The sequence below is a fragment of the Heterodontus francisci genome, chromosome 5, assembly GCF_036365525.1.
Source record: "Heterodontus francisci isolate sHetFra1 chromosome 5, sHetFra1.hap1, whole genome shotgun sequence".
Taxonomy (NCBI): domain Eukaryota; kingdom Metazoa; phylum Chordata; class Chondrichthyes; order Heterodontiformes; family Heterodontidae; genus Heterodontus; species Heterodontus francisci.
Genome location: NC_090375.1, coordinates 94,324,786 through 94,340,142, shown reverse-complemented (window position 1 = coordinate 94,340,142; position 15,357 = coordinate 94,324,786). Strand labels below are relative to the sequence as shown.

At 44.3% G+C, this 15,357-nt stretch overlaps 1 protein-coding gene across 8 annotated transcripts in view; it reads right to left on the bottom strand.

Annotated features, from left to right (window-relative positions):
* dtna (dystrobrevin, alpha) overlaps positions 1-15,357 on the bottom strand; it is a 437,687-nt gene that overhangs the window by 21,362 nt on the left and 400,968 nt on the right. For 4 of the 8 annotated variants that reach the window (XM_068031788.1, XM_068031787.1, XM_068031794.1 and 1 more), the window contains 2 exons: positions 7,035-7,206; positions 6,411-6,543 (listed from right to left, as the gene is read on the bottom strand). In XM_068031788.1, coding sequence (XP_067887889.1) covers positions 6,411-6,543; positions 7,035-7,206 — 305 coding nt within the window. Of the gene's footprint in view, positions 1-3,947; positions 3,987-6,410; positions 6,544-7,034; positions 7,207-15,357 lie in introns of all 8 variants that reach the window. The other 4 variants (XM_068031793.1, XM_068031796.1, XM_068031792.1 and 1 more) reach the window with 3 other exon arrangements.

Genomic DNA, 15,357 nt, shown 5'->3' with positions numbered 1-15,357 from the left:
GTTGGGCCAAGGACACTACCTTGAAGAACACCTGCAGCAATGTCCTGGAGCTGAGATGATTGGCCTCTAACAACCACAACCTTCTTTCTTTGGGCTAGGTATGACTCCAACCTGATTCCCATTGTATTAAATTTTGCTGAGGCTGCTTGGTGCCACACTCAGTGAAATGCTGCCTTGATGTCAAGGGCAGTCACTCTCACCTCACCTCTGCAATTGAGCTCTTTTGTCCATGTTTGGACCAAGGCTGGAGCCGAGTGGCCCAGACGGAACCCAAAATGAGCATCAAGGAGCAGGTTATTGCTAGCAAGCTTGCTAGTACTGTCAATAACACGTTTCATCGCTTTGCTGATGATTGAGTGTAAAATGATGGGGTGTCGCAAAGGGAACGATTACTTCAGAATGCTGACAGGGGAGGGGAGGGAAAGATGTGTTTGGTGGTAGCATCATACTGGACGTGGTGGAAATGGCGGAGGATGATCCTTTGGATGTGTAGGCTGGTGGGGTGGAAAGTGAGGCCACTTAATGGCTTCAATTAACCAAAGGACGAGCGGGCCACCCACCACCTCCCCCGCCACTGGTAAAATACCAGCAGAGATGAGTAGGCGATGGGCACAGTGCCCCCGCTGATTTTACATCCCTCCCACCTCCCACCCAGTTGCGGGGCAGGGCAGGGGGTGTAAAATTACAGCCTTTAGATTAAAAGTAATTTTTAAACTGTTTTGAAAGTCAGAGTCTGTTGACATACTATCAGTTCCTTTTCCAGTGAATGCTGAGAGAACAACAACAACTTATATTTATATAGTGCCTTTAAAGTAATAAAACATCCTGAGGTGCTTCACAAGAGCATTATACAACAAAAGTCACTGAGCCACAGAGATAATAGGTCAGATGACTAAAAGTTTGATCACAAGATAGGACTTGACTTGGTGACTAGTTGAGTAGCAGCAGAGCAGTTCTACCGAATCATAAATTAGAGGTTGAGTCCCAGTCTTGAACATTATTTAGTCCTGGATTTAACAGGTTAGCAACAGGGCAGGACCTCCACTACCCACGTGACTCAGCTGCTAACTGCTGTTTTTTCATCTGGGTTCTCTAATTAGGTATGTGTGCAGGTTACGAGTGTTAGTATCACTTTTCATTAATTTTCATTGCTGAGAGGAAACTCGTGCTACTGCAGCATTTTAAATATATTTCTGGAAACCTGGAGCACAATCACTGAGAAAGCAGTAGTCTCAGGGGTTGCAGGAGGAGCAGGAAGGGCTATGAGAATCACTTATATATCATACTTATAGATGTTTTACTAGCAACGTACTTGAAGCAAAGACTTTCAAGAAAGAGGTTCAGGCCTGATGGAGGCACGATTCTGAAGCAGTGTGTGCATCATCTATCATACCTAGAACTACCACACAGCATAGAAAGGGGGTAGCCAGGCACTGGTTCCAAAGCACAAGCTACACAAATGATAGAGATATCACTCACCTCTGTACCTCCATACAGATAGTGGAAATAGTTTCTATACATATGGTTAAGAATGGACAAGTGGGTAGAGTCCACTATCTGCTTCTGAAACACATTACAGGATGATTCCCAAAGCTTGCAGAACACCATGGAAAGAATGATGTTCTAGGAGATTTCTGTGGCAACAAGTGCCAGGAAGAGCTTCTAAGGACGTCGATAACTTCTGGAGTGGTGGCTAATACTCTTGGCATTAGAAGGTTTGAGGATCAGTATGAACATGACACTTTCACAGGATTTCTAAGACCTGAGTGTGACTATTTGGTCTGTAATGATACTGACCAACAACACTTTAAAGCCCGCCTCACTCAATGGGTTGTCATAAGCAGTTACAATTGTTGATGTCTCTCCGGACAGTGGCAATGAGCCTGCTTCCTTAGGACCCCCTCCAATGCTTGCAAATGAGGGAGCATCAGACATGGGTCATGCACTCCAGGAGAAAGGCTGCTCTGGGACAGCCGCTTCACTAAAAAACTCAGGCCTTTAAGTTTCCATGGAAAGTTACCCACCCACACGCCACTCAACTTTTGTTTCATCCAGGGAGCACGTTCTAGAAGAATAGGAGCTAAAAGAAGTCAGTTAGCAGTCACAAAGGGTAGACACAGTGGTAAGAAGTAGTTATAGATGGGATGTATAGATTTGTTACCACCTTTTGGTGACTGTTGTTCTGGAAAGTAAACATGGCTTAACCACACAGAGTTCTGAGTTCATTATTTTATAGACTTATAACTTTTTAAGAGTTGGATGATGGCAACAGTAATGTAGAATTTTGTCTTTAAAAAAATTGAGGGGGGTCTTATGTAAGGCTTTAAATGTCATATGTTTTCATCAATTGCTCCTTACAGCTGTGGGAACCCTAGCTAGCAGTCTGAAAATTGGAAAGCTCACTGACTTTGCTTATCTGGTTCCATTCAGAAGGAAATACAACTACACAGCCCACTGGAAAAGAGTGTCAGTGACTTTCCTTCTGCAATGGTGAGCTGCTGCCTAACTAATATGGCATAGGTCATGAGATACTGTTTGGAAGGATGCAGTTACAAAGATAGCAGTAACTTTGACTGGTATATATAATACTCTTCTCCTGGTGGAAGTGGGCTGCTGGTTTTCAGCCAGCAGCTGACATAGCTTCGTTTGTCTTTGGGAGCAAATTGAAGCCCTCTGAGGCAGTGACAGTACAGAAGACAAGACAGACTTTTTTGGTCTGTAAACCACATTGAGTGGGTTCCGAAGAAGGGTCGCTGACCCGAAACGTTAACTCTGCTTCTCTTTTCACAGATGCTGCCAGACCTGCTGAGTGGTTCCAGCATTTCTTGTTTTAATTTCAGATTTCCAGCATCTGCAGTATTTTGCTTTTATTTTTGAGTGGGTATTTACATATAGAAAACAAACATCTCCTGTGATTGCTCCAATAGCCTTTTCCATATCCACATCCTCCTCCCCATTGGAAAATCCATGTCCCCAATCCAAAACTGTATTCTTTGAACAGCTAACGACATTGCAGGAAAAAAACATCCAGATCACCAAACAGATAAAACTGAAATACAGACAAAGTAACATCAATATTTAACTCCAGTAACAAAAAGGCCTGATCAATGTAGTATCCTGCCTCTATGATACTGTTGTGCTGCTTATACTGTCACTTTTGAAATGGCAGTAATAATTGGGGTTGGTTAGGGGTAGAAGGCGAGGAAAATGCAATGGGAATGTTGCTCATACTCACCTGACTTTATAAAGTATGCCTGGGCAGACTTGGGTGTTAAAGGAGAATCTGCAGATTTTGAAGAGGAAAATTCCAATGCAATCTTTTGGGACGGAATTTTGGGTGATTGAACTTACTGCACAATTTTGCTCAGTTTAACACACAAAACATTTATGAAAATGGATAGTAATTGAAAGGAAAATCCAAGCTTTACACACAAATTTCATTTGGAAAGATTTTTTCTTGTGAGCGACTGGTAGTAAATTAGTTGGGCACGGGCCCTTTCATGCACCATTCAACTACATCTTGTGACCAGGAACAAAATAAATACAATTCACCAAGATACGCATAGGTTGGACACATTCAACAACGAATTGCACTTATATAACACTTTCATTGTAATAACGCCCCATGGTGCTACACATGGGCTTTATCAAACAAAATTTGACACCAAGTCACATAATATTAGGGCAGGTGGCCAAAAGCTTGCATTAACTCTTAGTGAACAACAGTAACAATATAATTGTAAGGAAGGTGTTGAGAAGCAATAAGGATTGAAATAATACAAATACTTGAGATGGGATGATCTATTCTGTGTAAGACTCTGTCATGCTGTAGTTTCTCAGCAAATTTGGTATGGTGTCTTACCAGAAATAGTACTGTTTTTAGAAAATCTGCAATAGAAAGCCAGCAGTGAGAGCCGATGTAACAATGATAGATAAAAATTACTTACGCAGGACACAGAAGAGTCTGTTCACCCCTGCAAACTGACCTGTAAATAGCAGATAAAATAAGGAGAAAGAGAGATAGCCCAAAGAGTAAGTAATGTGACCACTCAAAATAATAATAATGGTGTTTTTAAAGGTGGGATGTGCAAATAAAATCTGAAACTTCAAATAAGACATGTGGTGAAAAGGAAAAAGAATATGTGGTATAGTATATAGCAGTAAGCTCTACACATTGCAAACATGGGTGAGGCAGTAAGACTGGAAGTAAGTTAAAAGAAAATTTAAAATATCTAGCGTAGATATTGATTTAAACTTCTGCTCCTACAGGGATACTGTTTGAAATCAAATAGGAAGTAGAATAAGAGTTTATTTTGAAAAGTTAACCATCTTTCAGTTTAGCACATTTCCCATTCAATCTACTTTAACAATGAAGATAAAGCTTTGATTGAGAAAATGTAGGATCTGAAATATGCATGGCTCCTCCAGAACCTGCAAGTAGAGAATGTCCATAGCCATACCTGTAGCTCCTCAAAAATCTGCACTCTAACACTGTTCACTGGACACATCAGCATGGACTACAGATAAAGTACAGCTTTATGAATCTTTAAAGAAGGTTGCATGAACTTTTATAACAGAATATAGCAGAGAATCAATGGGAGTATTTTCACTTTCAGCAGTAATCTGTTGGAGTAGACAGCCCATTTGATTGGTGTAGAATCTACCCAATTTTTATTTCAGAGTGGCTGGGTGGTCCACTCTACCAGATTACTGTCCTAGCAGTGAAGGTGGAAATGACCCCAGTGACTTGCAAACAGGTATACAAAAAACAGCAGCGTATCTTTAAGAGCAAAGTGGCGCAGTGGTTAGCACCGCAGCCTCACAGCTCCAGGGACCCAGGTTCGATTCTGGGTACTGCCTCTGCGGAGTTTGCAAGTTCTCCCTGTGACCGTGTGGGTTTTCGCCGGGTGCTCCGGTTTCCTCCCACTGCCAAAGACTTGCAGGTTGCAGGTGATAGGTAAATTGGCTGTTGTAAATTGCCCCTAGTGTAGGTAGGTGGCAGGGAATATGGGATTACTGTAGGGTTAGTATAAATGGGTGGTTGTTGGTCGGCACAGACTTGGTGGGTTGAAGGGCCTGTTTCAGTGCTGCATCACTAAATTAAAAAAATTAAAGTCAACTGAAGCATCTAGCTAGAGAACTGACCAGTATACTAAAGGGCTTCTCCTTATTTGTATGAAAATCAGGTATTTAATGAGCCTACGGCACAACGGTGCACAGGCTCTAAATGCTGAATGCTTTCACATTGGTTTCTTGTGCACATAGGTGTGTAGATGTTGCACCATAGTACTGGCCACTGGTACATAATGTATGTCAGCACTATTTCTACCAAGGATCAAACAATCAATCAGCACCATTTTAACCAAACTTAAATTCTATTATAGAAGTAACTCTAAATAATATTAACAATTTCTGGTTTCAGGCAAAACACATATTGTCAGAATGATTCCAAATTTGGATAGCTCTCCCACAGCGAAGAACTGAATGAGATTTCAGGTCCCTAATACAAAGGTCTTCCAGTTACTTGTAACATCCCATAGACCTATTTTGTGGAGACTATATAAATAAAACCATAAAATGCCAAGACTTCCGATTTTCAAGCAATGCAGTTAAACATAGGCCCTAAAGTTCATCAGATTTTCTGCTATTGTGTGCCGCAACTTCAGCAAACCCTGTTAAACTTCCAGCAAAGTCATGACAGCACAGCAAAAGGACATCTGGGAAATTCAGGTCCATTGTTTCACTGCTATAAATTAGTGTTTTTTCACTGAATACCAGGCTAAAAAGATTCCAGAACCAAGTTCTTTGCCAGTCTTTAAATTTAGGATGCATAAATTGGCAGCTTCACTTTGGCTGACTAGAACATGTAAAGAATTCAAAGGACAGGTATATTTGTTAAAGAAGGGATTGATTTCCTTTTTGATTGATTTCCACCTTTGTGAACATATTTTTGTTGGTGAGTTCCAAATTGTCAGTGAAGTTTTACAGATACTTAACTTCATTTTCTGCAACAGGTTCCTCCAGCTGTGACCAATGAATAGTGAAGCAAAGAATTAACAGGAACCCCACACCCACTTAAAATGCAAACATAGCAGTCTACTCCAGAAAACGAAGTAACACATAGAGCAAAATATTGTCCAAAATGCAAACCAGTAGCAGAAGCTCTCAACTCCCTTTAAGAAGGCAACTTGTATAGACCAGGTCACATGTGCCTATTTTTAAGGGTGAGATGTGCTATGGGTGGAGCCTTTCCCACAGACCTGAAATTTAGTGACCTTATTTTAATAATTATTCTGTTTAAGTGAAGCTTACTAGTGGCACCTCACTTTCTCTCACCAAATTGGCTGCCACAAAATGTGGCATGCAGCAGATCATAGGCATCAATTATTGTACATACTGTCCTATCTCACCTGATAGCTCTCATCTTGTAGTTTTTGCTTCAGGTATTCCTCCAGCTTCAACTCATGTTCAAGTTGATGGACAGATTCATTTTCGTAACTTTCATCATCAGTTCTGACATAAGATTCACCATCTTCTGTAACACTTACAAAGAAGGAAACCATAAGTACCTGTGGTGGCATCTTTGCCTCTTAATATATTAGCTCCTTTTACATTTATATTCCTAAATTGGTACTGGGATACCAAAAGGAAAGTCAGAACTTTCTCATAGCCAAATATGTGCTCTTACAATGATCGTTAAACCTCTGTATTTGTAGTACTCCATTTACCTGTGCAGATATAGCTGCTGCTTATCAACAGGCATGGCTGTTCCTGTCTGAAAGTTTGGAGTACGCAGCCTCTCTTTTCTGTTTATCAGCTTGTATTGCGATGTTTTACTACAGTAAAGATGCCATATAAATGCATGTTGTCGAAAATAAGGCTGATACATGAAATACTTAATGCAAGAAAAACAGTTTAAAGTACCTCACAGAAACATTTATCCTTCTGGCAGAAATTTGAACATCCATGTGCCGAACTTTTCAAATTTGCTTTCAACACAGGTTGAAAAAAAGGTACTCATTATTCATACTTACATTTCACTTCGAATTGTTCCAGTTGCAGCAGCACTGTGTACATAGCTAGGATTTCTGGCATTGATCTGAGCTAGAAAGGCCTTCTCAGAAGTTGGTGAAAGAACTATGTCATCTAAATGAGCTCGACCAAAATCTGAGTCCACATTGCTCTCTGTCTCACTGCCAGCCTCTGCTGGATTGAAAGCAAAACTTCTATTAGCAGTGAAGAAAATAGTTCAGATCTCCTGTGTACATATATAAAGGTTATGAGATGGGATGCACTTCTATTGCACCAAGTTATTAAGGCCCAACCTTACATAGCACGAGATAAAGAAGACTGCATCATTTATCAATATGGATATAATTTTATTATCTTTACAACATAATAGAAGATGAAGCGCTTAAGACCCAGGATTGATCTTTAAGGAAAGTGACTTGGTGCAGCACAGCATCCTACAAAATCTGTGCCCTTACTGCATCAGAAGTGATTTGCTTCCCAAGCACCAAAATTTATGCATATAAACATTACATACAATATCAACACCAGCAATTCTTTTCATCTCTCAGAAACACGAAAGGATCTTGTCAAAAGTGCCGTATGGATAATCCATCTTGATTTTTGCACATTTTTGAAAATATTTTTGCTGTTGCAAATGCTTTCCCCATCTGCCTACATTGCCATTTGCTGTGCAATTGTCATTTCTCTGCCACTGTTTTGCACAGTAAACAATGGGTTTTCCCATTGAGAATTCTCTTTTTTTTTAGATTTAGAGATACAGCAGTGAAACAGGCCCTTCGGCCCACCGAGTCTGTGCCGACCATTAACCACACATTTATACTAATCCTACACTAATCCCATATTCCTACTACATCCTTACCTGTCCCTATATTTCCCTACCACCTACCTATACTAGGGGCAATTTATAATTGCCAATTTACCTATCAACCTGCAAGTCTTTTGGCTTGTGTGAGGAAACCGGAGCACCCGGAGGGAACCCACGCAGACACAGGGAGAACTTGCAAACTCCACACAGGCAGTACCCAGAATTGAACCCGGGTCGCTGGAGCTGTGAGGCTGCGGTGCTAACCACTGCGCCACTGTGCCGCCTTCTTTGCTTTTTGGAAGAGGGAAAGGAGGTATAAAAAGATGCTAGATTGATCAAACAGTTGGCTAGTGCACAGCACACACCTGCTGTCCCTCATACTACAATATGCAGGCAGAGGCAGTCCTATCTCCAACTTTCAATTGAGCAGTGCTTGAGTGGGTTTTGCTCCAGAAAGGAAACTGGCACGGAGTTGTGCCATGGTGTTACATCAGACTCCACTAAAATGTAGGAAACATTACAAATCCGAGGGAAATGAGCTTTCTTTTTTACATGATGCAGGTATTCTGCAACCCAACTTCCAGACAATCTTTGTCAGTCCTTAATTTATCTGCAATTATTCTAGGATCTTACAAAGAACATTGCTAACATTAGTTAATCAGCTGCACATAGATGCATTAGGTGAGTCACAGACACATGGGCTGGAATTTTTCGCTGGGTGGGAGGCCCCACCCACCAGCCGAATCTTCAGTGGTGAGCATGCCTCCGCCGGGCTTGGGGAGCCAGGCCGGGATTTTTCGCTCCCCAGGCCCTTAATTGGTCTTAGGCGGGACTTACACCTCCTCAAGGCAGTAAGTCCCGCTTAATGGAGCTGCCAGAAAATCAGCGGGCCAGCAGCTCTTAGTCCCAGCAGTGCACCGGGGACTACACCCAGCAAGCAAGGTGAAGGACAGCCCCAGAAGACAAGTAAGTTTTTAGGGCCTCGCCAGGGACAATTGGCCGGGCCCTGGCGATGCAAGGGGTGTTGGTTAGGGGCAGGGAAGAGGAGTGTTGTGCGCTGGGGTTGGTTGGGGCTTCAGGGGTGGCCCTCCGTGGGGCACAGGGTGCTCGAACAGGAGGGCCCCCTGAGCCCACAAGAAGGCCGCCTGGTTTTACAAGGTGGGGTTCTTGAGGCTTTTGCCGTCCGGCCGCTGAGGGTAAAGTACCTGCGGTGGCGGGAGGCGGCTATTAAGTGGCAGTTAATTGGCCACTTAAGAGCCTTGGTTGGCCTGGGCCGGGTGGGCGGGCCATTTCTCGCTGCTGCTGCCCTGCATAAAATTGCAGCGGGGGCAGGAGAGGGTTGGTAATGGCACCCACCCACCTCCCACACAATTTTACACCCCCCCTACCCCGGCCATCAGTCCGTTCGTTTGGGGACCGTAAAATTCCGGCCATTGTTTTCTAAATCAAACCATTTCAATTCCTTCCCCATGTGGTTCAGTTGGTAGTACTCTCACCTCTGAGCGAGAAGGTTTTGGGTAAGTCCCATTCCAGAGACTTGAGCACAAAAGTCAAAGCGGACACTCCAGTACAGTACGGAGAGACAGATGCACTGTCAGAGGTGCTGTCTTTCAGATAGGACATTAAACTGTGACCCCGTCTGCCCTCTCAGGTAAACATAAAAAATCTCATGATGATATTTTGAAGAAGAGCAGGGGTGCCCTAGTGTCCTGGGCAATATTTATCCATCAATCGACATCACAAAAACAGATTATCTTGGTAATTATCACATAGCTGTTTGATTGGGAGCTTGCTGTGTGCAAATTGGCTGCAGAGTTTTCTACATTACACAACAGTGACTACACTTCAAAAGTACCTCATTGATGGTAAAGCTATGACAGCCAGCTGTCATAAAAGGCGCAATATAAATGCAAGCCTTCCTTTCCCACGGACAGTCAGCAGCATGGCAAGACACTTCAACTTTACACAGTGGCAGGAATATTGAAGGTCAGGTGCTATATATTGCACCATGCAGTCCTACTAGCTCCTTTGTTCAGTGCCACATGCTGTGTCAACATCAAAGAATTCCACTCTTTCAATGGTCATTAGCAACCAGATAAACTGCACCATGCAAGTAACAGCTTGCTTTCCTGTGAGCTACCATGCTGTCTTCATTGTAAGGTTGTTCAAAGTGCCAGCACTCGAAAATACAACACACCACTGGCATTTTGAAACTGTGGCCTGTTTTCTATCTAAGGGTAGGATGTCCTGCAGCCGGGATCTGGGCAGCATTTTACCTTCGGCCAGTTAAGAGGCCATCGCCAGGACCGCAGTCTAACTGAGGAAGGTGGCCCACCTCCTGAAGCTGCCAGCTCAATCAGAGGGCTGGCAGCTCAGCACCATCACCGATAGAGGTGGCTGCTGCTGAGACTGCAGAAAGAAGAGGACACCTCCATGTTGAGGCTCCCTCAAAAACCAGGAACATTTTAAAATTTAATCTGCTGGGGCCAGGTATCGGAGGGATGCACCTTCCAGTGGCACACCATAGCTGCGGGGGTGGCCATTGATACTGGGAGGTCTCCACCATGGGCCATGGAGCAGCCATAAAGGAGGGTCTCCGCAGGGACCCGCTGTGAGGCTTCTACTGTTTACATGGTGGTCTCCCCATGCGGCGGTGGTCCCTCCCAATACTGGTAAAATGCCAGGGGGTGGGGGGAAGCAACCGGTAATTAGCCAATTAATTGGCTTAATAGGCCACCCGCCTCCAGTTGGTGGGTGGCCGTGCCACTGAGGTTCCCACCTGAGAATATCCAGATGCCTTCCGCTGCCATTTTCAAGGTCTCCCAGGAAGCCAGAAGAAAGGGACAGCAATCCCCTGTTGGAGTGTTAGTCGGAGGCCAGAAAGATTTTAGCTGCTGGCTCTCATTTGAATTTTGCCAGTCAGCTGCAAGGCTATTTCAGTGGAAAGAGGCATCGAGGGAGAAGTGGGAGAATCTGGGACAGCAGAGGCCTGGACTTTCCTCGTCAGGCTTGGAGGAGCACTCATGCCTCTTCTGTCTGCTCTAAGCAAATTTATTTTTACAAGTTACCTTATTGAGCCTCGCAGGCTTCCCGACGGGTTTACCTGGTGGGATGGCTGCAGTAGAAGTTTCACTTGTGGGCCATTCTCATGCATGCATTTTTATGAGGTTATTGGATAGTGATCAGAAGCAGGAATACTAGATGATTTACCCTTCAAAATCTGGGACACTGAGGCCAATTATAGCTTCCCTAACTGAGATTTGTTAACACAAACAGATCAGACATGAACTTATTGAATGGCGGAGCAGGCTCGAGGGGCCAAATGGCCTACTCCTGCTCCTAATTCGTATGTTCTTTAATTAGTAAAGCCAAGGAGAAGTCCCATATGAACATAGGACCGGGAGTAGGCCATATTTAGCCCTTCAAGCTTTTCCTGCCATTCAGTGAGATCGTGTCTGATCTCCGACCAAATTTGGCATACCCACCTTTGTCCCATATCACCTAATGCCTCAATATATGAACTAGATTCTAGAAAAAAAAACATGCAATATCAGTTGGTATTCCTGATTATTCTCACTGCACAGAAGTCTTATGTTAGGCATTCTATCAATTTTCATGCTACTTCACTTTCTCAAAGATAATGTTGAGCATTACAGAACATAATATGGACAAGCTGTAGGATGCACTGAATGTGCTTATTTATAGCACACTCTGGAGAACATGGAAAATCTTACTGTTGCAATATTTTTAGATGGTTCAGAAACGCATTCCTGGAGGGATGTCACTTGGCACACACTTGCTTGATACTATTATTTAATCTTTATTTTCTTTCAGTCTACAGTACTCACATTCAATTATAAGGAAAGACAAATAAATCCATACAAACTCATTGGAATACATAATCACCTACATTTAGTAGAAATAAAGGACATGAACAACTTTATAACTCAGAACACGACACTCTTGTGTCTGGTTCTGAATTCCCATTCTGGCTTGACATTCAAACTCAGATACCCTGAGTGGATGTGCTTGAGCATTATCATCAACTAGGATAGTGTATAGAATATCTTGAGATAGTGACTCCTTCTAAGAGGAAAGGGAAAAATAATCTGTGAAATTCCCTCCACAAAGCACACACCGTCACCAAATGTGGTTATGGCATCAATGACAGCTACAGAAATATAGGGCTGGATTTTACCAAGCCCACAACGTCAGACTCTGTGGCGGGGGGGCCAGAAGATTGTTCCAGCAGAGGCCTGCCTCGGAGGCTGACGCTGGGAGAACCCGGCCTGTTCTTCCTGGCCACGGCAAGGGTCCTAAATGAATTCATTTAAATATACTTACCAGTAATCTTCTGGTCCTGCTGCGATCTTGAGCGCAGCTGCCGGCACTCCCGCGCCTTCAATTCCCCATCTGGGGAAAGCAGGTGTGACACTGGTGGGGAGGGAGGAGTTAGGATTTTCAGTGCGTGGTGGGAGAGGGGGATGGGGTCAAATAAGCATCATCAGTGTAGGGGATGGTGCGAAGGGGTGAACTTTCAACTTTGTGCAGTCGGGTGGGGGGGGGGGGGGGGGCAAGGTCAGAATTCAAAGTTAAGTGTTTTGTGGCGGGGAAAGGGCAAATCCTTACTGTCATTTTTACTGGGGGTGGGAAATGGGCATTACAATTTTACTTTGTAAATTTTGGGGAGGTTCACTTTAAAAATTCAAATTTGCCAGCAAGCGCCTGCTGCCCTTTAAAATGGCGCCAGCGCACAGGCAGCTGACACCATTGCTCGGGACGGACAGCCCGCCCCATCCACGTGATTTGGAAGGGGGCGGTGGGTGCAAGCCGCCCCTGCTATTTAAATGAGCCGCCTGGCGAGATGGGCTGCCATTTTTTGAGCTTGCTGCCAGTAGCAACGACGGGCTCTTAAAATCCAGCCCATAGTTATTCACATTATCCCTTGGTTTAAAATGGTTTAAAGTGACGATACTGAACAATTAAGGAACTCAACTTAGTTATTAAAATATTGATACTGCTTTATGAACGTGATGAATCTTAATTCATGAATATCACATGCTGGACTTAAAAAAGCCACTAAACAATGTGTCAATATGTCTTCATCATATAAAAGCTGAAATATAAATTGATTATATTTTTGTAGCAGTGTGAATGGAAGTGCGTTTTTACTGGATGCTCGCTTTGTGGAGAATCAAACAAAGGTACTGATTGCTGGTGAAATTTATAATGATTCAAAACAGCACATGAGGTAGTCAGCAGTTCTATATTTTCCTCTCAGCAATTTTTTTCCTTACATTTCCTTGACAGTGTTAACTTCTTGCTGGTGTAACTTATTCAAACGCCTATTATTCACAAAGAGAGATTTGCATTTCTGCAGCATTTTTCACATCCTCAGGATGTCCCCAAAGCACTTAACAGACAATAAAGTACTTTAGAGTATAGTCACTACTGTAATGGAGGTAATTATGTAATTTACATAAAGACAGGGCTAAAATGTGGCGAGTCGAAGAGACTTAGTAGTTGGCAGGAAAAAAGACAGAGGCGCAAGGGGAGAGCCAACTGTGCAACAGCCCCGACAAACAAATTTCTCTGCAGCACCTGTGGAAGAGTCTGTCACTCTAGAATTGGCCTTTATAGCCACTCCAGGCGCTGCTTCACAAACCACTGACCACCTCCAGGCGCGTATCCATTGTCTCTCGAGATAAGGAGGCCCAAAAGAAAGAATGGAGGTAACCAAATTACATACTGGGGGTGGGGTGGTGGAATTTTATACTCTCCCCCATGTTGCGTTTGCAGATGGGACAAGCATATGATTGGGCAGGATGGTGTCTGGGGGGACCTGTGAACGGACTACCCGCCTTGCGACCGAATTGAGCCCCTAAATTGGATAATTAATGCCTAATTAAAGGGCCTCATCCTGCTGCCATCAGAATTAGCCCAGTGGCAGGCGCGTCTGTCGCTGCACAGGGAGCACAGCAAGAAAAACTGTGCAGGTTGCTTGCCAGCTCTGGCGGATGGGGGTTGCTTGTTAAAAGGCGCAGTGCCTGAACGAGGGAACCGGCATCTGGAAGGGGAGGCCCACTGAGAGCCATCCCCGCCCATGCTGCCAACCCCCGACACCCCCTCCCTTGCAACCCCTCCCACCCTGACTTACTTGTGGCCTGGTTCCAAGTCCTTGGGTGTTTGTTCTACTGGCAGCAGCCACCGCCTCCGTGGTGGCGCTGCTCAATTAAAGAGCTGCCAGCTTCTGATTGGCCGACAGCTCTCAGCAGGCGGGACTTCCGCCTCCAGAGTCCTTGATCCCAGGGAAGGCCTGTTGCTGTCCACTTAAGTGCCTAATTGGCACTTGATCTTGGAGGCCTTCCCCACAGGAGGCAACGCAGGCTCTCTCTGGCGCTTTTGCTGGTGGTCGAGACCTCCGTCGCCTGGATAAAAACCTGGCCAAGGTTCCATCAATAGCAGAGAGATAAATGACCAAATCATTTGCTTTGGTTGTTGTAGGAGGGATGATCACTAACCAGAATACCAAGTTAGCTCCCCTGCCTGTCTTCAAGTAGATCGTTTAATTCAATCTGAGAGAGCAGAGGGAAGAAACTCAGTTTAACATCCCACATGAAATTAGACTCACAGCATAGCACTCCCTCAGTACTAAACGAATGGTTGGTTGGCATCCTTCCAATCATGAAAGATGATGGACACGCAGCAAACAATCCATTTAGGTGGGGTGTCTTCTCTTTGTGCACCTTTGTTGATGGCTGTGATGGCCAATCCTTGAGAGGCAGGTTCTGCCACAAGTGCTGCACATGAAGCTGCCAGGTGGTGCTGAGAGTTGTTGTTTTTGATGTTGGCGCCGGTTGCCAACCTGCTGTAGCAACTGGTCGTTGTGGTAGTGCACACCAGTCCATAGGATGTGTCAGCATTTCCCTCTTTCGCCAGCTAGCAACTCCCAAATGCGATAGTCGACATTTAGGGCCTTCACATCACACTTGCAAGCGTCCTTGAAGTGGAGCTTTGGGTGTCCCACTGGTCATCTGGCCCCGGCTACCTCACTATACAGAAGGTCCTTGGGTATGCGACCATTTTCCATCCTGCGGATGTGTTTGATCCACCAAAGTTGCCTCTGTTTAATTAGTGCCAACACATTTGGGAGCTCTGCCTTTGAGAGGACTGCCACATTTGCGATTTTGTCCTGCCAGGATATACCCATAATGTGCCGCTGACAGCAAAGATGGAAATTATTGAGCTTCTTTTCCTGGTAGCTGTAAGTCACCCATGTTTCACAGCCATACAGCAAGGTGCTGAGAACACAGGCTTTATAAACCATGAGCTTGGTCCTAAGGGTCAGCTTGGTGTTATTCCATGTGCATTTCACAAGTCGGCCAAAGGCGATAGCTGCTTTCTTTATGCATCATCATCATTATCGAGCTCTGCATCAAGGGAAAGATTGTCTGTCATCATGGACCCAAGGTAGCAGAATTTGCTAACCATTCCAGTGTGGTGTTATTTAGTGTGATCAG